The sequence below is a fragment of the Amblyomma americanum genome, chromosome 7, assembly GCF_052857255.1.
Source record: "Amblyomma americanum isolate KBUSLIRL-KWMA chromosome 7, ASM5285725v1, whole genome shotgun sequence".
In the NCBI taxonomy this organism is placed as follows: domain Eukaryota; kingdom Metazoa; phylum Arthropoda; class Arachnida; order Ixodida; family Ixodidae; genus Amblyomma; species Amblyomma americanum.
The window spans coordinates 21,021,212-21,046,737 of record NC_135503.1 but is presented as its reverse complement, the minus strand read 5'-3'; the positions used below and the strand labels follow the sequence as shown (position 1 = coordinate 21,046,737).

The window sequence follows — 25,526 nt, the reverse complement described above, 5'->3', positions numbered from 1 at the left end:
CCTCAAAGGTGGGTGGACGTCTGTACAAAGTGCACCTTTATATGAAACAAAACAAAAAGAAATTGAAATAAAAGTTCACATTCTGGTATTGAATGCTCTTACCAAAAACACTATTTGCATGGGAAGGTAGCGCAGTGAAGGTGCAGCTATGTTTAGTTAATGAAAAGTTATGGCTAAGCTCCTCGCAACAAGAAGTGAAGGAGCTGGGTTGCTGCAACCACTACATCGGATGGCAACCTATTCGCACACGTACATATGGCTAACCATATTGATACAGCAAGTCTTGCATGCAAGCATGCAACCAGATGACAATATGCAAGGAAATGGCATCAGTGGACATGCAGGCACCAAGAGTGCCGCATAGCATGGAAAAATGATCGCAAGTGATTACGAAAAACGGCCTACACTACTGTGCAGTCACATACTGCACATTCTACATAAAAATCTGATATATAGGAATTTTGACTCTACTGATGTTTGTTTCGCAGAAAAAGGCATTTTAACTGCCGATAAATTTCCAGTTAAAGCTGGAACATTTTTCCTGCCATGCTGATTCCATGAAGTCCCATCAGTTTGCTTCGTTTGATGTCCCAAATACAGATTTTGCATTTGTCTTTTTCATGCAGTGAAAGCATACAAGCAGTAGTGATACGAAAGTTGATCTGATGCTCACATGTACGATTCATTTTTTTTTTTTTGTTAAAAATAAGCCACCTCCCCTTGTGTCATAGCAGCATACTTGTGAAAATGGCCAGTGGTAACGACACCTACCATTTTTCATTTTTTTTTAGCCTACAAGAAATCAATTTTTCAGTAAAGCAATCACTTTTTCTTTAGACGGCGGTAACCCACCAATCTGGGCCAACTCTGTCCTCAACGTCCTTATAGGTGAAGTGCCTATGGCAGAAGTTAGCGCATCATGAAGGAAGGAAATATGAGAAGGGGCCCAATGTATCCAAGATGCATTCCAAAAGCATGCCCGAAGTTCCCCCCATCTCCCCCATGATTTCCCATGGGCAGCAGGGAATCATGGGAGAGGAAGGAACTAATTCTGTACACAAAGCGCCTTTGCGAAGAGCACTGTCATGACCTCTCCTTTGTTTTCCTTCCTCCAAGCAGTACAACAAGAGGTCCAGCAAGTGCATCGGAACAGTGTTGTTTACGGCGAATGGGTGGCACCAGCAAGCAACTGGCTACAAACAATTTGAAGCGCGTGTCAGGGGTGCGTGCCTTTTCCCCCTCTTGTGTGTCCATGTTCCATGAAAAAGAGCTCACTTTTTGAGGACGATCTCGGAGGCACCCTTCGTGTAGACGCGGAATCCCCGGCCGCCGTCCAGCGGGATGACAGTGCTCATGGACTTGCGGACCGAGTTGAAGGTGTAGACTTTGTGCAGAATTTCCTCGGGGATGTCGTCCCTAACACTCTGGAAATCCTTGCCCAGATCGAGCACAAAGCCCAACAGGGAGCACTCTGTCTTGTTGCCCACCTGCTTCGGAAGTTCACCTGGGTTTTCAGGAGGCTGCAGGAGAAAGGCAACCGGGCATCTCATTCTTAAATGGTCGCTTTCATGGCTGCTTTCTTCAATTTGCTCTGAACAAACTGCACCACTGTGCCTCCCCAGCACCATAGAACACTCATGTACAACCAAGAGGAAAAGTCACTAACTACTCAATGACTTTACGAGAGAGAAGACTTATCGATGACTAAGAAAAAGGGGCTAATAGCTGGTTATTAGAATCCAAACAAGAGCACATCCTAACTTTCATGTACACCCTCACCCTCCATTTTCCACCACTAGCAACTTAGCTGAGCAGGCAGACTACCGCAATATCCCGAGTCATCGCCCACCCCCCTTTAGGCGAAACATCGATTATGTCAAAACCACCAAGTTATCGCCCACCCCTAGAGAACGTAAACCGCGGGCCTCGCAGTTTGCGAAAAATATCCTCCCGAACGTTGTGACCGCAAAATAAAAAAAAGCGAAAGAGGAGACAGAAAGAAACTGTTTTGTTCATGCCAGATAAGGTGCCAATAAGCTAAGAAAGTAGACCTATGAACACTTACAAGAACTCTGGATGTGTAGGCACTGTTCACTGAAATGCCATACACTATCTTTTCTGCCACTGTGGCCGGCAGGTTCTCGTATCGTGGTGATGACTTGTGATTAACACCTGCAAGTGGAATTACCAGCGGTTATAAAACAGCACAAATTATAAGAAATAGTATAGGGGAGGAAAGGCTAAACTCGAAGGTTCACACACCACGCCAATATCTAAGGGGCACATAACAAAAGCAGCTTCAAAACAAAGCAAAATTCAGAAGAGAAGCTCACCACATATGTAGCTCTGGACTACAGTCATGCGGTTGGTTGTCAATGTGCCGGTTTTGTCCGAGCAAATTGATGTTGCATTACCCATGGTTTCGCAGGCATCTAGGTGACGTACTAAATTGTTATCTTTCATCATTTTCTGAAAGGAAACAGCGGAAAAAAATACCAGTTCAGTACAAGTGACAGCTGCATATCGAGCCCCCCTTAGATACACTGTCAACTGAAAAGGCATTGAAGTGCTGAAAGCTTTACCATTACATAACAAACAAGCACAAATTTTCCCATCTTCCAGACTACAACTTAGCACAAGCAAATGTGTCACCAGCATTAAAAATGCTACCCCTGTTCATGCCCAACTATGTATGAATAAATGTGCAGTTTGTGTGTGGATAGTAAACTGGAGACCCATTCTTGATTCCCGATAGTTTAATCCATCAATTTTTTTCCAGCCCCTTCGGCCCCAATGCTGGACCTAACACACGACGAAATTTCTGAAAGTAGTACCTTTAATGTTTCTGACAGTACCTTCCTCAGAATGCTAGCACGACATGCTAGTAAATGCATTTTTCATTCTTCTTGGGCCAATGATGGCACATTATTTCCATGGTGTTTGTGACATAACTGGCCAGTATGCCGATAACGCAACGCAGCGGATATTTAAACAAATACACAAAGATCTCGCAAAGGTGGGTCATGGGTCTTTTAATGTATGCTGGGCTGCACATTCCTATCCTTGTACTTCTGAACACATTAGCAAAACTGAGAGTAGAGTAGAGCATAAGTTTCAAGGACAAAGAAATGTCAGCTTCGGCAGCCTGTGTTTCAAGGTCCCATTACGAGTCAGCATTTTCAGCCTGTGGTCCAAGGGAGACAGCGGGGTCCCCTCGAAACAATGGAGAGCTGCTCAGCGAACAGTGCCAACACGGTGCCCACCTTTACAGAATAGGCGAGGGAGAGAGTGACAGCCAATGGAAGACCTTCAGGGACGGCCACCACCAGGACAGTGACGCCAATAATGAAGCAGTTGACAATGTGCTGCGTGTCACTGCTCTTCCAGGTGCGACCCTCCGCCACAAACACCTCGATCAGGTGGCGCACCACCAGGATGATGACCGTCAGCACTGCTATCGTTGACCCTGCAGGCAGCAAGGAGAACACGCAATGCACTGAGCAACCGCAGCTGCACTGAGGCATGAGCAATAGCACCAATATGAATGCTACAAGTTGCACAAGAGGAGATTTCATACAGCACTCATTTCTTTCTAGAAATCATAGCTCAAAGCTTCTACATACCATATTCACAGCATTTCACGTGCATTCAGGGACGTTTCTCTCAAAAAAAGCATTGTAAATGAGGTAGTTCATACTCCACATGCTCTTTATGCAATAGCCACATCATCTCTGATGCAATAGAACATAGCATCTTTTCTCCAAGCCATGGAAAAGCCAAGCCCAAAGCTAAGTCTAAGTGCACCCCCCTCACACCCCGACCAACCCCAACCCCCACCCTTATTATACCCCAGTTCTCTCAAGACCATTACACACTTGTAAGAAGGGCAAGAAATGTAGCAAGAACATTTACTGCTACACTTAACACCCCTATAATTCTTTAAGGCGTATTTCCACAATTTTCTTTTACAAATCAGTGCTGTCGACCTTTTTGTTCTGCATAAATTTCGTACTGTACAATAATTTACATTACAGTCAATGTCAGGTTGTTGTTTTTTTTTACTGTATACTTTGACTTACTTGTGCTACCACCCGTTGTGATCAGGTTCCTCGGCCACATCGAATTGCTGCAGCAGCTTTTAGCCTAGGGACCTTCCCCAGATAATTTTGGGGACAGTAACAAACAAAGAAACAATAAATGGCCAGCAATGCTCACCAACGTATCCTATCTGAATGGCCAGCTTAGTGAGCTTGGCCTGCAGCACAGACTTCTCCTTGCGGGGGTTGTTCTCTTCGGCCGGCGAGCCGGAGGCGACAATGGAATCCGCACGGGCAGGTTCCATGTGGGTGTTGGCAGTGATGTTGCCCAGGTGCGAGTTCCCAGACATGGCCGCTTCTTCGTCTACTGCAGCACGCACGTGCCATTCAAGAAAAGACGTCAGTGGCAAGGGAATGGCTTTGGAAGTAGTGGACGCATTTAAACCTGAAGCTGGCACTAACCGCCTTCTTTCTTTCTTCCCGAGACCGAACTTCCCCAGCCTTCCAGTGTGGCAACTCATCTCGAAAGCAACAGTACATCAAAAAGAAACAAGCAACAGCAGTGTGACCAAATGAAGACATGCACATGGCCATAGAAGCATGACCAGCAGTCGTGGTCCACACAGAGTTTGCAGCGCCTACATTAGCTCGTAAATTACACAACCTTATTTAAAGCACTTTGTACATCCAAGCTGCATAGCGAGAAAACATGTTTACTGCTATTTTGCAGACACATTATACTTAAGCACCAGCAGTATATATTGCTCTTTGCAAAACTGTAGAGCTTTATGCTAGGCGAGAGCATGCCAAGTAGCTGGTTACCAGAAATGCAATTGCTCTTCCAAACACTGTACGCATGTAATACTGCCCTGTGCTTATAATGAACACAGTATATTGAAACAAAATTAAAAGGTGGGTAAGGTGCAGTACAGAATTATTACTACCTACAGTAGGGTCTAGAAAAAGCTTTTTCAAACATCTTCATCTGGTCACATTTGCTTTTCAAGGCACTGAAAAATCTGATGAATTACTTGTTTTGAAAAAAATATATACTAAGTGACCCACCCTGTCGACACAGGTGGCACGGTTTTCGATACATTTTGTGCCCCTATTAAGATAGACGTAAACCTTAGCACTTAGCTAAGTAAACGCAATAAAGAGAAAGCAATTTCAAGTCATTCCTTCCAGTGCTGCACGTAAACCTCCAGCCGGCTTCACAATAGTCTACTCCAGCTACACAGTTATTAGTGCAGTTAGCAACTAGTTCATAACTCTACTGGCACCAAACACAGCTCATTAAGGCACAAAACTGACTAAAAACACATGCTTACAGACAGCAACACATAAAAATAGCATTTAACAGAAACACAAACCCAGATGTGCAAAAATACCAAGGAAATGTGTGAGACGACAAATGCATGCACAACAAGCTTCTAATAACCCAACACACCAGGCATCCTAAGTGGTAGGTGGTTTAAGTCAGCATTCCATTCCACTACACCAGTACGTTACAAGCTACGTAGTAAGTGCACAGCTGTTCAGCAGTGAACATCAGTAAGCTGCTTACTGTAGGCTTTTGCAAATTACTGTTAACGCAGGCACTGACCAGAGAGAAATGAGGCCACCAATCATATGGTAACTGCCACAGATGGCAAGTGACACACCGGACATGTGCACACCAGTTAAGAAAATACCCTCTGGGCTCCCAAGAAGGGCAACATCTCTGTTCCCAGCACACACACACACATTTACTGGCACCTCATTCTCCTCAGCTGCCATCGTTACAAGGCTTGTCAGCAGGCACATGCATTAGCTCAAATTCAAAACGCAGGCTGGCAAGCCAAACTATGCATTCCAGTGGTTTGCAGTCAACTTGCTACACACGGCTGGTGTTTCACCAAAGCAATAAGTGCACAACGATGCATTCACAGGCCGCAGTGACTCTGAAGGGTGGGAAAAGGTGACAGACAGTGACCCAAAGAAAATGCAATCAGAGGCAGGCATCAAAACGAGGAACCAACCGACACCCAGGCAATGAAACAAGGAAGGAATCTTAGCGGTCACAGACAATGGAAGCGGAAAAAGGGAACAAGTGAGCAAACAGCCAGAAGAAAAAAAAAAAGGATAGACAAGGGCAGACTTTATGGTCTCGTTCTCGGTGAGGCATACACTACCATTTGGGTCAGGTTGGGTGAGTGGAGACAACTCCTTTTCGCCAGCTTCGACGTAGCATGCTGGGGGGATGATGCGCGCACAACAGGGTGGCAGCAACAAAGCAGGGTTGAGAAGAGGAGGAGCAGGGAAGGAACAAAAGGTGGAGGGGAAAATCGACCACGCAAAGGAAGAAAAAACAAAATAAGAACACAATGTCAAAACCAATCCTCGGAAAACAAAACATAAGCTGCGAAAAAACCATGTGCCCCTTCTCAAAAACTAAAAAGAAAAGAAAGAAAGGAATGGCAAAACCAGCACCCACCAGTGCTGCCACTTTATTTGCAAAAAAAACAGAACTGTTGGTTGTAAGGAGTTCTGCATCCCTCTCTGAACTCCGTTCAATATCTCTACGCACTTCTACAAGTTCTGCACCCAAGTCCCAAGTGGAGATGGTAGTTTGTCGTCCATCTTAATTACAAGCGCCTCTGGCAAAAACATTAGGCTAGTAGTATGATCCAGGCCCAGTTGTATGATTGGCCTTGCTTTGGAAGAAGTTCTTATTCATCCACATTTTCAGGAGGACATAGGCAAATAGTGATGTCTAATGCAATTTTTAACAGTACAGACAGCAAAATACCATATGGCAAGGCCTGGACACATAAGCTGCAGCTGCAGTGTGTGGACGAGTTTAAATCCCTCATGCTTTGCTTCTAAACAACGCTTGCTATCCTGGATTACTATCCCATAAGGCAGTCAGTCCTACTACGAAAAAAAAAAGCAGTGCACCAATGAGTGCAGCTCGGTCCAAATTAAAAACAAAATGAAACAAAGATGCTTTGCTACCACATACTACAATGCACGGTTCTTTTATATGTCTGTTTTAAGATATTTTAAGTGGCTGGCACTTTTAGTGTACTGTAAGAAAGCAAATGCAACACTGCATAGCCAAGGATACAATTAACACATACAACTAGTGATTAACGTGCAACCCAACAGCTCAGCAGAAAATACAAGTATTTTCTGCACAGCAGCATCCTGCAATTTACTAGCGAATGTGCTAGTTAGGAGGTTATGTTTAATGATCCCCGGAAGCCTTAAACAATGGCAAACTGTGTACAGTGCAATGGCTGTGAAATTATAGCGCTTCTAAAGAGTCTCTTCTGTGAGCACAATGCAGAGAAGCATGTTGGTTAAAAAAAGCAGGCTCACGCCATGCATATGTTAGTACGCAGCTAAGCGACAACCATCTAGGAAACGAAAAAAGCACTCGTTTCTATGCTTCATGCGTCTCTGCACAAAGAAGCGGTCAACACTGCAAACAGAACATTCTTCTACGCACAACTCAGTCATGGAGACACAAAAGTGCCACACCTTTGTTAGATGGTTAGATGGCAAGTTTAAAGACAGAACTCTAAAAGCAAAGACACTTATGGCTCAGCTAAAAAAGCATAGAAAATGTTAAATTTTGCCTACAGCAGTGCCAAGAATAAAACACCTGCTTAGATTTTTTTTATTGTAACACAGCACTCCACCTGAATTTTGCAGCCAGCTAAAAAACCTTGCATCATAGAACGCAGACAAAAAGCACATAAAACAACAACTAGAACAAAGACATAGCACAAGAGTAGCTAGGAAGTGCACAGGAGACCCCAAGGACCGAGAGGACCTGAAAGGTGGGCTGGCTGCAGAAGATCCAAAAATGAATCTCAAAGCTATTTTGTAAAACACGCCAAAGAATGGCCAGATGTCTGAGTGGGTAGCGACGGTTAACTGCGGCTTAATCAACACGGTGACAGGAGCTCGACGCACGCATCACTATTCCATTATTAATTAAAGAAGACTAGCACTTGGGACAGGTATGAAGAAGTAGGAAAAAAGACAAAACGAGTGTCTTTTTAATTAATAATAATAAGTGCAAACATTATGCACATTATTTTACTTCAAAATGGAAAAAGAAAAAACACAAGCGTCGACGACATGCTTGCCTTACTGGCACGTGATAAGACAATAAAAATAAAAACCTTGTTGAATGGAAATTTAGAAAAAGTATCGAACGCATTTCATTGCTAGAACTACTAACACCTTCAGCTTAAGACTAGCCCTCAGAAGGCAACTTGAGCATCTATAACAGGACTTTCTACCCCCTTCCAAACCAAAAAAAGAAAGAATCAACAGCTAAGCCTATCTAGTTAACCTAGTTTCTATTTCACCTTACCTCTTCATCGCAAGAGTCAGAGAAAATAAAAAAAGGCACCATTTTCTTTGCTTGCTTTGTGCAAAACCAACCACACGATCGACTGGCACATTTAATATCACAGAAAAGCAACCCTTCGGCTCCAGAATAAGAATTCCTGACAAGGGTCTCTCTCAAAAAGAAAGAATGGAAGAAAAAAAGCATCTGTGCAGCTCTGCAAATGGAAAAGTTACGTCTATATGCAAAGCACTGGAAGTGGAATGGCATCATCACCTGGTTCCCCTTTCTTCTTTCTATGCCCCTTCTTAGCATCTGGAGGGTCGAACACATCGAAAAGCGTGGAGACAGCAGAAGCATGACCAACGAAAAAAGGGGGAACAAGGCAGGAAAAGGAGCAGCGGAGGAGGGACGAGGAGGAAAAAGAGAGAGAAAAGCACACAATTATTACAAACAGTCAACAATCACACAACGCATCAAGGGGCAGTGTTCACAACACGAGACCACACAGGAACCACACGAAGGTCACTAGCACTTAGTGAAGGGAGCAAAATGGGGGGAGAGTTAAGGGGGCCGAAGAGAGTTTGGATGAGGAAAAACTAGCACATTAACGGGACACGCACACAGGGACAAACAAGATCCAAGTTACTTTTAACTGAGCGAGTTGCAATTTAAGTGGCTGCATCACCTATGTAGACCAACAAAGACCACTGGTCAGTACACCTTAGGTAATATAACTCTCTGAGTGACTTTATAGTTAGCGAGAACTAAGCTGCCTGTAAAACCAGCAAAGACTGAGATGACAAACTGAATAGACTGTTTAAGGCTTCTATGAACACTAAACTGCATAGCAATCACCCCTCGTTTTAAACGCCATCTTAGTCAAATTCTGCTAAGAAAACAATTTTATGAAAGCAATGATCTCCTCCACAGTCTGAACTGGAACAAAGTGGCAAGAGAAGTGTAAATTAAACTGAAGACTGTTAGAGATACTCTAGACAGAGACAGCATTCACAAAAACCAAGAGGTTTTTGTTTGGCTGTGGAAAAACACACACAAATAGGAAAACAGATTAAGTATACAAACATATGTCAGATTGCTACCACTCAGCATGCAATTAATATATGCATACAAAACAACACACTCGTTTAGCATGCGTTAAGGCTCAGCTAATATTACAAGACTGAAGTCCTCCACTTGATGACAGTGGTAGCATGTAGTCTATTTAAACATGACACCAGCCGATCACAGTCACGACACAACCATTCACACAGCTATGGTGTCGAATGCTTCATCTAACCCTGTTGAGAGAGCAGTGCACAAGTTAGCTCAGAGACAGCACAGCATCTACATATATGTGTATGCATATGCATGTGCAAATGCACATTTTAAGTACAAGTACTGCACCTAATAAAGTTAAGTGCTCGCCCCACACAAATCTCTAAAAGGTCTACAAGCCTGAAATTTTTACAAAAATTTTGCACTACAAGACACCTGTGCACTGTTTCACAATGCACAAAATGGTGACTCCATGTTCTGTTTTAGCGTGACCAGCTACTACATGGCTGCTTTATATACTCTTAACGCACAAAACTAAAATATACCGAGCCTTAATAAATGAAGAAAGCGCACTACACGTCGCAGGTGTATGTAGCTACAAAGTGGAATGCAATACAAACTAAAAAAGCAGCACATTTAAAGGGGACCATGAAATGCATTTTCTATATGTCCAAAGTTTTTCCTTCCCTGTTGGCACTACTGATGTGCCCAAAAGTGCTGGCCTAGTGAAGTAGGCACAACAGTCTTGATGTCACCAACTGATTGACTTTTACGTGACAAATAATCACTATGGGCTGCAAGTCACGACCACCACGTGGAGCTTTTAAACACGCAGTGAAATCTGCCTACAAGGAAATTTTTTACTTGAACAAAGACCTCGACCTTCGCAGACAATGCCAAAGCCATTGAGCCACCATGTCAGGTCATGTCTGGCATCAGACCAATCATACATTGCCATGTACATTATTTCTATCTTTGTCAGTGCATTAAGTAAGCTGTTCTCTCCTGAAACAAAAAAAAAAACTGTGAAATGGCGGCCTTTTGTTTACAAATTCAAATTAAGCTGGATTCACATTAAGTTACCTGATAAAAGCAGGAGCTGCAAAATGGAGCAAGAGGCAAAGGTTGCGCAGAAACTGAACCAAGGTCCCCAATGCAATCAGCACATCACTTAAAGGGCAACTGAAGAGGTTTAAGAGCTCGACGAGTTTAAAAGGGCCAATTGTGTGAAACACGCAGTAAAGCCTGCGAAATCGTTTTGCCCTAGCATTTGAAATGGCGGTGTAATCGCCAAATAAAGCGGTGTCGGCGTTGAGGTTCCTCTGCAGTGCACAGCAACGGGCAGAAGCCCCGATAATGACGTCACATACGACAGCGCTACGTTTCCAGCGAAGAAACAATTGTTTCATGGAAGAAAGCCAACACCATCAAAGGTGAAGTTCATAAAGCATTGTTTGGTGGCATCGGACGACTCACAGCAGCATGCAGGCAAAGGCAGCGGACATCTGAAGTTGCGGCGATAATGATGTCACTACGAATTTCCCCGCACTTCCCTGAAGCAGTAAGGAGAAGCCTGAACTTTGCCACAGTTTTAATCGACGATTACGTCAGCATTTTAAATGCTAGTGCAAAAATACTTTGCATGCTTTACCTAGAAAGTCCGTAGGTTCGAATTCTTGAATAACCTCGAATTCTCAGAAAACCATTTCAGCTTCCCTTTAAAAAGAGTGTTGGCACGACACACACCAAAACCCCAATAAGCCTTGTCTCTAATGTCTATATTATGGCCTGCAAGACCAATACTCCTTCCTAACCTGCATGTACTGCTATCATCGCTAGTTATTCTCTTTCCACTAAGAGTAATGATCACGAAATAGCAAGCAGCATGGTGGGCCCAAATCCAACAACTCACCTTTCTTCTTTTTCTTTTTCTTCTGCTCCTTGTTCTCTGTGTGGGCAGCTCCCAGCAATGTGAGGATGATGCCTGCCTGAGAGTTGACACCGACTGCGGATACCAAAACTTTTCCACTTCCTTCCATGACGTGTGTGCCTGCAAGCGGTGTGGCAAGGCAACGCAAGCAAAGGCTATTACACATGTGCTTCAGGAAGCAATTAGCCAAAAGCTTGTAGTGAAACACTACTGGCAGGGAAACACTACTGGCCAAGAGTAGAATGAGATATGACAATTTTTTTTTTTTATACATAGTCACTTTGCATTACATAATGAGGACAGGAAAGAAAGAAGTGCTCAAGTACCACGCACTGCTTAGCAGGAGTCCGAGCGGACATTAACTATTACATCATTGTGGTGTGCAATCAATCAAGTTCTCTGAAAAAAATGTTACCCAAGAGAAAGCTATAATAAGAAATAAGAGTAGGGGAAAATACATTACCTGAGAACAACATGGGGTCTGTGTGTTCTCCCTTTTTGACGTGATCTGATTCACCCGTTAGTGTGCTCTCATCAATTTTTAAGTCATTGCTCTGGATAATGATTCCATCCGCAGGCAGTAGATCGCCTGCACAATACATTCAGAGAGAAAAATGAATTATTATGACGGAACTTGGGAGACTGACAATATCATAATGAACTAAAATAGTAGATTTCTGTGTCAAAGTGACAGATGGGCTATGAAGGGTAATAAATGCAGTGAAGGGCTCCGGGTTAATTTAGACCACCTGGGCTTTCTTTAGCATGCGCTGACAGCGGGATTCAATCCCATGACCTCGAGATCAGCAGTCAAACGCCAATGCCACCGAATAACATGATGAACTATAAAAGCTCAACTTTTTTTAACAAGACACATGAATTACTAATGTTTCACAGATGCACTTTTGCAAGTACTTGTGTCTTCCCTGCACAATTAACACAATGTCATGCTTCAGCATAGCAAGAGGCTCCCTTTAAGATGAATGTGACAAGATCTTAAAAATTTCGGCACCATATCAGAAGTTCACCTTAATAGAGGTGCCTAAAATAAGTCGCTTTACGAGACCATACAGGTGCTAGAGATGAGCCAGGAGTCAGAGAAACATAAAGAGGAGCTTGCAATCAAACTATTAAAAAGTTAAATAAGTTCTTAAAATTTTAAAAACCTTGCACAATATCTTCAGTTAACGACTGAATTCTTGAGAGTGACTCATTTTTATGACTACTCTTATTCTTCCAAACACACTCAATTTTGGTTAAAAAACTGCTCAGAAACCTCAGTTCTACCCACTCTCACTATATGGACACCAGCTGCAAGTGACAACTGAAAGAATACTTGCTTAACAGAGTTTACCTTAAAGAGAGTCCACTGTATGGGCTTTCTGAAGAACGCCTTCATGTAAATAAGGCAATGAGAGCCAAAATGTAGCTAAACCTACAAACAAAAACACTCTGCCTTTGAAGTGGACACATTCATAAAAATATAGTCAGCTAGAAACAGCATGCAGCTGCCTTAGTGCTGACAGTGCCATGCCCTCACACTTACAAAAGGTCCTGACCTACAGGACACCAGCTCATCAACAACACTACTGTCTTTCCCGCCAGCACATGTGACTAAAATGCACTGCAAAAAGATGGCATAAGCACATCCTTGCACATGCACCTTAGACGATGCCTCAACATGATTTTTTACGTCAATCAACTTGTAACGTTTACTCAGTAGTTCAATATGCTTGCCGACAAAATTATGCTCCTAAATATTATGAAACTGTTCATAAGTACATCCTCATATGACACAAATTTAAAATGAAAATCACTTGGTACCGGACACCTTTAAACGTTATGGGTAGCGGCATGGTGTGCAACTGTTACACAAGTATGAACTCAGACAAGAACTTACTTCCGGGCTACATGGGGCCAATGCTAAATTCAAACACTTGGAAATGACAAAAACATATACTAATCTCATTTACTGCTATCTTAGTAACCCCAGCTGGAAGTTTATACTTAAGCCAGTTTCACATTCATCTGCAAGCATGTGTAAATATATAAGCACTGTGATCCATTCAACAAAACCAACCAACGTAATGCAAATAAGTAAACATACATAATGCATAAACTCGAGAGGTCACTGTATCAAAGCACATGAAGGCACAAATTTCCAACACAGTAAACGAAATGTGCACTAAGGGCGTAACTTATATCGGCGATCAGGAGCAGCTCTCGAAATCCACAAAGGAGCAAGATATTTTAGTTGAGGGGCCATACCATCATGGTCCAATCAGAATGCAGGATCTGAATCTAAATCGCCTCATGCTCGTTGGTTTTTGCGCTGGTTTTGCAGAGCAAGAAAATTTGCTTCGGGGCGCCAATTGAAACATACGCCATAAGAAAAGCACGAAATGTCAGACCATCATCTAGCTAGCAACGTGTGAATATTGATAAAATATTACCTTCATAACCAAATCACTGCAAGTATCACAACATTCACTGAAAAATGCAGAGCAACAGTTGATTTTTCAAGAACTCAGGTATGTACACCAGTCCTGAATAAAATGCAAATGGCACCAATGAACAGAATGCACTGATACCACACTGCAGACACCATTAGAGTTTCAATAAACTGAAACTTTTTACTTTCTTTGCTACAGACCAAAATTTTTGAATAGTTTGGAAATCTGCTACAACGATAATCGGAAAAAAACTTTTTTTTTGTACAAAACTACTTTTCCTCAACGTACCCCCAATCATTTCCTGCCAAGCAAGCAAACAAGAAAGCAATAATAAATCTGTTAGGAACAAGATGCTCAGTGATGCAGGAATTGCATGGCCACTTCTCCCGACACTGCTAAGCACAAAGTCTGCAATCTTCCAACTTGGAAGCTCACATCAGTGCATGCTCACTTCTTACTGTGCATCAAAATGAGCGCATTAATTATTCCAAACATTTCTTTTCCAAGCAATTAATCTAACACACTTGGAACAGACCTCGCTTGCTTCTTTAGTTTAAACCTCCCATTTCTACCCAACACTGCCCAAGCCAAATATGAAACCTCGTCTTCCCAACATACCCTTGATGGATGAAGCACTCTTGAAGAAACTCTCATAGACAGTGGGGCCACTTTTCCCATTAGGTAATTTTGAGAAACTGAGAAATCCAGCACAGAGTAGGGATGTTGTAGCACTACATCAGCTGTCGTTAAAACTGGTGGCTTTTCTCAATTTTACTGAGTAATTAAAAATACAGCAGCACAAAGTCAGGTTTAAGCATTCAATGCTTCTACTTCCCCTTGCTGGCACACTGCAGTCAAAACCCCTTTCGAAAGCTGCCTGTCTACACATCTAGAGATTCAAGATAGCAACAAAAAAAAATACCTTTATTTGCCTACTTGTTCGAATTAGCAGTTCAGTCAATTGCTTGAACGGCTAACCATACTTCACTCAGCCAGATTTTCCAAAATTTGTGTGAACATCTGTTGCAACTGATTTTGCATGTCAGTTTTTCATTCAAAGGCACAAGGAAGTGAAGAATGCAATGTCGCTGTGTGCTGAGCAGCGGTGGCAGCTTCTTTCAGGTACACCAGTACTGGCCACCTCTTCAGCGAAGGATGCAGATGCTGTCAAGATGACCACTCGATGCTTCACACCAACGCCTTGTGACATGGCAGACAAATGGTTTTTCACATACTGTTTTGGCATGTCATCACTTTTACTGCAGTTGTGGCAAGCTTTGAACCATCAACTATTCAGCATGTGATCGCAATGCAGACAGCAGCTGATTCATCACATGTACGCTGGCTAGATATACTCCAGAACAGCATTTGTACACCATACGTTAGTCACTTGGCATGAATAACTGCATATGTGATGCACACACAATTGTATTTACTGGCACTGGCATGCAAAACTGCTAGCTGATGCACGAGTGCTGCTAACACCTAAACCAAACTTTTTTTTAACCATGCCAGAAACTGACATACTAGCACTTGCCGCCTTCTCATTTAGATGAAAATTAAAGATACTACACATAAACGCAGCAAGCCAAATGACCATGTTAGTTTGTTTTTTTTTCAGCTCATTAGTGTTTCAATGGCAGGTGTACTGACGCACATTCAGAATGGTTTGGTTTGGTTTACAGGGGTTTAACGTCCCAAAGCGGCTCAGGCTATGAGAGACACCACAGTAAAGGGCTCCGCAAATTTAGACTGCCTGGGGTTCTTTAACGTGCATTGACATCGCACAGTACACCAGCCTCTAGAATTCCGCCTCCATCGAAATTCGACCGCCGCGGCCGGAATCGAACTCGCGTCTTTCGGGTCAGCAGCCGAGCGCCATAACCACTGAGCCACTGCGGCGGCACATTCAGAATGAAGAAACTTGCCAAACAGTCGGCAGCCATGTCATCAGTGGCTACTGGGACTCCACCATATTTACTTGCATAATTTGTGCACTTTTTTCCTAAAATTAAGGCTTCAAGAAGGGGTTACACAAATTATGTGGAGATTTTGTGAACACGTCCTAAACAACTCTACAAAGGTCATAACGTGCAATGTATACAATATATTGCCACGTATAAGTAGACACCGCAACTCACGTCTCTCCCTGGCCAAAAGAAAGTTTACTTCAAATATAAATGATTCCCCTCCCCGTGCCCAACCCAGATCCACATTATGTAGTACCCCGCGTGATGCCATGACGGCGGTTGCGCAGCTCAAAGCAATAAACACAGAATGATACAATTGCAAAGCCAGCAGTCAGAAGCCAATGTATAGATACAAGGAGATAAAAGGCTCGGTAGTTTTGGATTCTGGCATGACGCACGCTCTGAAGGTTACCGGAAGTTTGCTCTTGCAGCCGTTCACACGGGAAAGCGATTGCTAGCAGCATGCGGCGATGCGGCTGTGCTGATCTTCCGAACCCTGCCCTGCGTGCACCCGCATGCAGGCTAGTGTAATTGCACAGCAGGGAGCGCAAAATTTGAGAGTATTTTTTTTTTCTTGAAATCCGGGTAATAAAGTAAGGTGCAAATTACGCGAGTAAATACGGTATGCACGGCACATGATCTGGTGGCACCATCTGTCAGGAAATACCATAACAGTCTATAAAAGAAGAACAAATCCAGCATGACAACTGGTTCAATGCAGCTGTAGAGCCGTGATGCTTGCACAGATTGAACAGAGATACAAAATTTCACTACCGAAATCTTTAGAATAGCTAAACTGCAATGTTAAAAAAAAGGCAACAAAACATTCAGACTGAATAGAACGGTAGGTGCTGCTAAACCATCACAAGCTGGCTTTTCTGACTGCATGCACACTTCTGACAGAAGATTTCAGTGCATTTGAAGCTGCTGATTGGTCACAATTTTCTGTCGCAAGGCCCTGAATCTACAAACAGAGATGCTACGCCTGCGTAAAAGCTTGCAGATGTCAGTATTACAGCGAATGTAGAGTCATGTGAAAGCCAGTAGAGGAGAAATGGCACAGGCTCCATCTAGACATCATGGTTTGTCATCTGCTGAAGAGTTGGTCCACTCTTAAAATGAAATAATGGAGCAGCCGGACTGACTTCCTTCATATCTGCCAATGCTATAGGAAGGCATCATTAGAGCATTAAAAATAAAGAATGAGCAACTACAACATGAAAAATGAGTCGTCCTTTCCCTATCAGAATGTAGTACATGGTTGTGAACCAGTTCTTGCATTCAACTTGTTTTTTTCGAATACGCTCTTTTGTTGTTGCTATATTGAATATTAAATATTAAAATAATGACTTTTACTTATGTTTCTTCCAGAATTCAACACAAAAGAATTTAAGCTGCACCATGAGTAATCACTTCTGCTTATTCATGTCTTCCATGCAAAAAAATGCAGGGTACAATGTTGAAGAATACCTTTTGCAGCAAGTAAACATAAAAGCAAACATAACGGTGGTCCTTTCACACGTTCTGTAAGCACATCACACTGCTTAAGGACAGCATGTATAAAATATAGCAAGAAGCGCATTAACAATACCTCCAGGCAAGCCAACTTCCCTCCATGGTACATACTGGCTTCACACAAATAAAGAAAAAATTATGCTGCACTGATACAAATCTCCTTTCCATTCCCAGATGGCAACCACCATACATACTCTTTCCAGCAATATAATCCATAAAATATAACAAGGGTTATATGTGTAGTGAACAATTCATCTGTAAAATATAAGAGCTCCATCATGAAGAAGTCATTGCATGATTTCTAGACACATCCAAACCGATGTTAAAGACATCAGTGGAACACCACATGACATATGTCACAAATGAAAACATGGTTTCATGACTCTGAGGACAAGGCAGTACACTCACACACAGTTCAAAAATGCTTACTCATGTGTTCAAGTGGAGGAAGCACTTCTCGAGTGGAATTATACAAAAGCATGTAAAACATGCTAGGTACAGAAGCAAAAAAGAGAACGAGAGAGAGAGAAAGAGGCAGGCAGAAAGCCACCACCACACTCACCGTACTTGACTTGGCAGATGTCGCCGACCACAATTTCCGACACAGCGATCTGGTTCACTTCACCACCCCGAATCACAGCAAACTTGTGCTCCTGCTCTATCCGGCTTTGGAGTCCGCGAAACTGCCGCTCCTTTGTGTAGTCATTGAATGCAGTCACTAGAACCACAATTACTACAGACACTAGAATAGCTACACCTTCTATCCACCCAGCTTCCGATTCACCGGGCTCCTTTGGCTTGCCTGCACGAACAAGAGAGAGAAAAACATCAGCCATCACACTTCAAGCTGATTCCCAGCCTACTCCTCCGATTTCAACATCAATCATCAGCCTGACCCTGCACAAACAACACTACCACTGACCTCCGTGTCCCGAGTCATGGTCCTCGGGCTCGATGAAGGCCAGCACGAGGGAGACGAAGGCGGCCACCTGGAGGATGATGAGCGTCATGTCCTGCAGGGCCTCCCATACCAGCTGCAGGAACGTCTTGGGCGGCTTGGGCGGGATAGAGTTGGCCCCAAACGTCGCCCGCCGGTGCTCCAGGTCCGCCGCAGAGCCGCTCAGCCCTGCACCAAAGCATTGTGGCTGGACTTAGCATTCACCTTTGGTGTCCCTTTCAGACAGAGAAATGTGGGAAAACAACGCATCATACACAACAGCCCTTATTTATCCACGTGCTTCATGCACCATGCAATGTAAAATTTGGCTCAAAAGACTGGAGCTAATTTGGTTCTAATGCAATTCAACAAAGGGCGCAGAGAAACCTCTTCATTGCTCCGCTAGTGACACAGTTAAGAATGACCTCTAGCACATATGAGAAGAGCTATTGCATCATGAAACTTTACTCCGCCACCAGAACTGCCTGACAAAACTGGTGTAAGAGAGGTCATGTTTGCACATAGAAGTTTAAAGGAACCCTGAAATTATCTTTTGTTTCCTTCCTCTGTTTGACGTCTCCTACCACCCTTTATGTTTAGCATTGCATGAGGCTAGTTCTTGGTGGGTCAAAGGAAAATAAAATGCCACTGTCAATTGGCCTCCTTGCACAAGGAAGGAAGGAGACGAATGCGTGTCCACAGCCACGTCACTGAAACAGGACACCAAATGACACTATACAACAATAAACAGTTGGCTCAGCATAAGGAGCGCTGCATACAGCACATCAAAAGATGGTCCTGCAGGTGCAGGGGGCAAAATGCTTGTCTCAGTCTGTCAACATCTGGTTTTCGACAGGCTGCATGTGAGCATGTGCACTTTACCTCATGGTTAAAAAAGGGAAGAATGCATCACAAGCGAAGGAACACTCATGCAACACAGGTGCGGAATCAATAACAACTCTCCCAAATAGCAAACTTAATGCATCTTCACCCCTGTATCTTCCAAACTGCTAGCACTACCAAGTTCAGAATGAAACCCCTGGAGGCAAAGAAACTCCCGCAACACTGAAAGATCCTTCAGAACCCCTTTAAGGGGAGACGTGGGTCTTGAAATGAACATTTTTATTATTAAAGATATCGTAATGAAATTAGGTGTGTATATATGTTTCTCCTTCCTGTTTTCAAGAATACAACTAGTTTCAGGATATCTCAATCAGTTCCAATATTATTGGAAGATAACTGAGGTCTAATTAGTTAAATTCTTATGAGTCGTTAAGACACTTTCTCTATTTTTCAGTTTCAATTGAAATGGGACTGTGTAGCCAAAGAGCTGTTATCTGGTGCTATGCTAATTATATTGTTGTTGAAGTAAATCATCATATAAAAATGCTAAATTTTGTCCAAGCATCATAATTATGAAGCATAGTTAGGTGACATTACGGTTCACAAAATTTTATGTCCGACTCGGGCAAACAGAAACAGCATAGCTCCACAGTTTAGTTCTTTCCGATTCAACGATATAAGATCAATTGAAATTGTACTATAAAAGCATAATACAAGCTTCTGTAAGGCTAGTCATGTTGGCAAAAAACACAAAGCTAAGAAAATCGCATTTGAAGTGCGCGCACCAGCCATTCGAAGGTCAGTGTAGACATTTCAAAAAGAGAGTGAAATGCAGTACTTCTAAAAATATTTCACAGTAGTGAGTAATACAGGTAGTGGCGAAGGGGCCCAGCTTTCAAACAAAACCAAGACGGCGGTCATGGAGGCGCGGTCGTGGGAAGCGATGGGCACGAAGTCCTGATGCACTTAGCTCCAAAACCATCATTTCCAGGCTTCGTAGGAACGAAATATAGAGATAATTTAGTAGCCGGAGGTCAAATTTAGACCTTGGAACTTTTTAGGCAGGAACTTTTAGAGTGTATTGATCCCGAATATGCCCTTTCAAGACCCGTGTCTCCCCTTAACGCAAACGAAGAACGCAGTGAAAGTGTGCACCAACCATCAGTGGGCGAGGTGTAGAGCTTCCTGCAGAGGTCCTGGATGCCTCCGTATTCATCGTGGATCCGCTGGATGGCTTCATGGCCGCGGGTCTCCATGAGCTCCCGCAGCTGCTGCAGCGTGACCCCATACTGGGCCGGACGACCCTCCACCGTCGCCATGCCCCCACCAGCCTGCGCCTCCTCCGCAGAGGACGCTGCACAGAGCCACAAAAAACTGGCCTCGTTACACAGCATCCACTGCCAAGATGTTCCCAACCATTTTCTCTGCAATGCCTTGGCCCCTCCAAGACTGAAAATTCAGTTCACTGCATTTTTGCATTATAAAACTGCAGACCACGCGGGCCTCCAGAGTGCAAGGCTAGAAAAGAATTTTGAACGACTAGAGTATCCACAATGTGCGCCAAAATTTGAACACAAGACATTTCCGCATTTCACCACCACTGAATTTCGGGCACCAATGCCCCAATGCCTTCTGCTGATCCTGCGACCTCACTCAGCAGCACCAGTGATGTGAATACTTGCATTTTCAAAAACATTTGAGGAGACAAATTTGATGAGAATGGAATTTTTACAGAGTGCCAGGAAATTTTAAGAACCAAATTGTCTCATTTTTTCCGAACTGCAGGAGTTTCAAGCTGCTGCACAGAAAAAGTGAATGAAAAAAGAAATTCGGGTCTAATTGAGGGCACTTTCAGTTATAAGCTCAGCAGCGCAGCACTACAGCCATTGAACTTCTGCAGGAGGTCCCTCCCCAAGTGATAAGAGGTATCTAAGGATTGTGCTTCACAAAATAGTAGTGACACAATGCGCAATATCAGACACTACCAGCTCGAGCATCCAAAATACAGCAGTGTGACATGAATTGACAATGCCTAATACTAGAATATGGACTTTCTTTTAAGGTTTGGTATGGCATTATATTAGGTTGATAGCATAATATTTGTTCTCCAGGTTAACGCTGTCCTCCAGTCACAACAAAAGTAAAAAAAACTTTGGCTTCTCAAAAGCACCAGTAGCCACGTGCTTTTCGCATGAGGAGAGCTTTGGAAGCCTAAAATCTCATGGGCACACACTATTAAGGGGGCTATTTACTCATTTATAAGCACTGCAAATTGCCATAACCAAATTATAAAATAAAAATGCTATCTGTACTTTAAAACTTGCTATAACATGCTCCAACACGCGCGGACATGTCGGAGACACACATTGCCCATTCGCGGCTTGATTTATTCCAGGCAAAGAATGCACAAATGCAAGTAACACAGGTGAGGGCATCTAGCAACATTCATGGCACTAGTGACCTATTAGCACCAACGATAGTTGTGACACGTGATATGCAGTATTGCCACTAAGCTTATTTTGCACTTCCGTGGAGCTGTCCAATGACTACAGCAGTACTGCAATTAAGCAGGCCATAAAGAAACTGAACAAAACTAAACTTTACAGAAACTTCCACACAAAGCAAAAAAATGCCTCGAGCTAAAGTTTAATGAAACTTGCAAGCTTTCCTTGACATTTTGCTTCCTTAATATATATTCACTCAAAAGGATAGAAAAATTTTTCTAATGCAGCCAAACAAGCAAAGAAAACCGACTCCTGGTGGTCACCTCAACAGTGGCACAATGCATATCAAAACTTCCTTCCTCCTCTTTTTTTTTTTTTGCACTATAGTTCTATGCATACCAGCAATGCAATGGGGAGGGGGGGAAACCTCTCATGAAGCCCAACATGCCAAGACCTTGTTTCATGTAAATCTTGCCATGTCATGTCCCAAAAGCAGATGCTTTTGGCCTTACTGGCAATGCACAACGATCAGACATCAGAACTCCTATTGTGTACCATTTAATTGACAAACATCTGAGCTCCATTACACTCAGTTTCATACATCACATTTAATGCTATGAAAGGTACGGAAGTAGTCCGCATAAAAAAATAAAGGAAGGCGTGCTACTCCTCACTTGTTTTGTGGCGGAGAGGCCTAAGGCACAGTCAGCAATAACAGCGCATTTAATCAAGATCACTGCAAATGCACCTTGTTATAAGCCTGCAGGCAAAGCATTTATTATGTTTCGCCCACCAAAAGGAACATATTACATTTTGACTGCAGATGTAGGCAGTGGAAATAAGAGCGCTAACTTTGACAGCATTGCACCTAATGTATGAAATGGTGTACAGGTGTTTCACGTCACTAACTAGTAAGGTAACAAAGGAAAAAAGTTCAACCAGCCTTCCAAATGTACCGGCAAGCTATATAAACATTGGCAGCAGATAGTTTTTAAGTTACGAGAACCCATTATAACATAGTGACATTCAGTGTTCCATTATACAGTGCAGTCATGTCAAATTAAATGCAACTTATTTCTTGATGTTAGGCACAAAGCTATTGATTTTACAGTTCGAAAAAACAACATAGCAGCTTAGCATGAGAGCATGCTGTAAATGTTTGTCAGCAACAGAATAAATTTGTGCCACAGCAATTACACTTTGTTCCCTTTAAACCGAAGTAAGCAGAATAAATTATTAAAAAATGAGTACTTCACCAAATTAGGGACTGTATGCAAGAAAATTAATTGGCCAGGAAAGAGGTCAAGTAAAGGGTGCAATCACTTCCGCTCATGCAGTTAACGCTTTGTCTGTGCAAAAAAAAAAAAACAATAAGCAGCAGAGTGAACAAAGTTAATGTTATGTAGTAACAATTTCTATCTTAGTCAGAATAGCAAAAATTTCAGAGCATTAAATGAGGGTGGTTATGCGAAACAAACTATGTAACAGATACTTACAGCTTATATCACAGGATGAAGATGCTGCTTGTCATCATGCCCCAGTGGACCTATCTCTAGTTCCTGAAAAAAAAAAAGGAAAGCCTATGCTAACCAAATGCTCCTGCATCAGCCCATGCACTGAAGAGACAGCGTAGAAAAGCAACAGAGTCCTTACCGTTATCCTCAATTCTCCCCTTATCACACTGGCTGGTTTCCGAGAGATCTTGAACATCAATGTGTCTGCACAGAAAGCACAACAAAGGAAAGATGCCATGAGTGGATGTGCAGGCATCAGTAAAACAACACTGTGATGTGCCAAGAAAAGAACACAATAGTGGCTTCATATCTGACGGCAATTGAATCCTGATCGAAGTGTGTCGCTGTACTGTCCACAGACTGTACATATACAGATCACTTGCCGACCGCTTAGAGCCTGCGCAATCGTCTTGCCTTACTGAGGAGAGCTCACGCTACGGAAGCAATGCACGCTTTTGTTGCAGGCCAGACAAGCTTATAAGACTGCCTCATGACAAGGCTCACAGGTGCAACCAGAGTTGAAGCCGGTGCAGGTGCGCAGCAAATACAGACACTGTAGCTGCCAGGCCTGTGTAATGATGGATCACGTTTTGCTGCACTTGAACAAGGCACGAAAGAAAAAAAAAAAAAACACGGGGAGGAGGAGCATTTTCGTTTACCACGAAGACAAAAACATTTTGATAACAGACCCTTGAAGCCAGTTACAAAGGCGCATATAAGAAAACATAAAAGACAGTCTGCGCGTTTAGTTCATTCTACTACCGAACCCAGTTCTTCTTTAGTTTATCACTCTGCAATTCTATCACACGCGAAACCAGCTTCGACTTCACCTCCCCTAAACGTAAGGCGAAGACACGAGACTCGTAGCGCAAGTGGTCAAAAATGCTGCGTTTCGATACACATCGAAAAGTTTGCAGCACTATAGAGCCTTCGCCAGACACTTGCTAGCGTTAATTCAACTCAAAAATGAGCCGTAAACGGAACACTGCGAACCCTGCCATCTTTGCGAAAACATACAAGTGCATACAAATTCTCTGTTGCACACATATTAAGATTAGTCGCGTCTCAAAGAAAACGGCAGGACGCACTGCTGAGCATAGCTTAATGCCGTGATGCAAACTCGAATGCGCGCGTGGGACCATTACCGAGGATCCACTGAGAGCGTCAAGCAGCTATAGAATTTCAATATAGTGCTCGCTGTACTACGCTACATAACGCGCTACAAGAACCACTCAGGGACAGGCCCACATCCCTCGTGGGAAAGAAAGCACGTGTGAACCGGATAGCACACCAGCACATCAAAAACAAGCAGACCGGTAGTAGGCTTGTGCCGACCGACGACAGCGTATCCACCAACAGGCGACCGCGCACAAATGCAGTATTGAGCCTACACGTTGGTGGGTGTGCGGAGGCTTGTTTCGGGTGGATGCTACCTCAGCACCCGGAAGCAAATGCAACAGCGCGTCACTCGTGTTCCGCGCAGATCGCAGATGACACACGCCTCGGATGACGGCGAGGCGAAGGAAGCTCCCACTAGGGCAGAGTGAGTAGTATTTCGCCGGAGCACGGGTTCACAGAAACTTCCACCGATCCCAGGCGTGGCGCGCCAAATGCACACAGCGGCGGTAAACGTGCAACGCCCGACGACGAACGTGTTTTAACGCAGGTCGCGAAATCTAGCGTCCAACTCCAGCAGCGAGAACTCACGAAGCGTGCAAAACTCGTGGCCAGCGCCGTCGGCTGAGGACACCTTTGCCCACTCGACGTGCCTATGGCGCGTTCCGCAGCCGCAAAGGACACAAAAGCACAGCCGTCGATCACATTCGGCTCACTACTAACCCAAAATACCCAGCTGGCAGACGCACCGCACCGCCTCGCGTTCTTTCTGTGCGCTTCGTTCTTGTAATTTTTTTTTTCGCTCGTCGCACGCGCTGCCATCTGTGCATGTAACAGGAAACTACAAGGCTGCCGAAGCGCCGCGCTGGGAATCTCGAGACAACCGCAACATCTGTGGCCAATCTGCGCGCGCTCAGCGTGCGCGGCTCTTCAAGGCGCGCTTCTTTTTGAAAGAGGCGCAAATTTGCAAGCACATTTTCTGAAGTACCTGCTTAAATTCCAATGCAGTCATCACTCCAAATTATGGAATGTAAAAGAAAAACTCGTTGCGATGCAAGTCTGGTATCAAACTCGATATTGCAGGCAGATGATCTTCTAAAAAGTTGTGTCTACATTCACAGGACCAGTAAGAACGCCAACAGGCACCATTGTGATACAAGCTGTAACGTTTGTTCCTTTGCGAAGCACACATGCATAAAAAAGAAAATGCTGCATACAAACACATATACAGGACACCGTTGTACTGTGTATACTTCCTCTTCTTGTTTTCCCGTTTTTGTTAATAATTGGCTTTTTTGGGGGGAAAGGGCGGGGGGGGAAGGCGCAGTATCTGTCTCATATATCGTTGGACACCTCAACCGCG

At 43.5% G+C, this 25,526-nt stretch overlaps 1 protein-coding gene across 13 annotated transcripts in view; it reads right to left on the bottom strand.

The window, feature by feature from the left end:
* PMCA (plasma membrane calcium-transporting ATPase 3) overlaps window positions 1-25,526 on the bottom strand; it is a 289,652-nt gene that overhangs the window by 57,208 nt on the left and 206,918 nt on the right. For 4 of the 13 annotated variants that reach the window (XM_077631439.1, XM_077631430.1, XM_077631432.1 and 1 more), the window contains 14 exons: window positions 23,187-23,251; window positions 23,030-23,092; window positions 20,249-20,443; window positions 18,232-18,435; window positions 17,872-18,111; window positions 11,835-11,960; window positions 11,354-11,491; window positions 8,659-8,697; window positions 6,212-6,271; window positions 4,216-4,404; window positions 3,264-3,466; window positions 2,334-2,469; window positions 2,066-2,172; window positions 1,276-1,520 (listed from right to left, as the gene is read on the bottom strand). In XM_077631439.1, the coding sequence (XP_077487565.1) occupies window positions 1,276-1,520; window positions 2,066-2,172; window positions 2,334-2,469; window positions 3,264-3,466; window positions 4,216-4,404; window positions 6,212-6,271; window positions 8,659-8,697; window positions 11,354-11,491; window positions 11,835-11,960; window positions 17,872-18,111; window positions 18,232-18,435; window positions 20,249-20,408 (1,847 nt within the window). In that variant the 5' untranslated portion in view covers window positions 20,409-20,443; window positions 23,030-23,092; window positions 23,187-23,251. Of the gene's footprint in view, window positions 1-1,275; window positions 1,521-2,065; window positions 2,173-2,333; window positions 2,470-3,263; window positions 3,467-4,215; window positions 4,405-6,211; window positions 6,272-8,658; window positions 8,698-11,353; window positions 11,492-11,834; window positions 11,961-17,871; window positions 18,112-18,231; window positions 18,436-20,248; window positions 20,444-23,029; window positions 23,093-23,186; window positions 23,252-24,361; window positions 24,952-25,526 lie in introns of those variants that run through there. The other 9 variants (XM_077631441.1, XM_077631440.1, XM_077631433.1 and 6 more) reach the window with 8 other exon arrangements.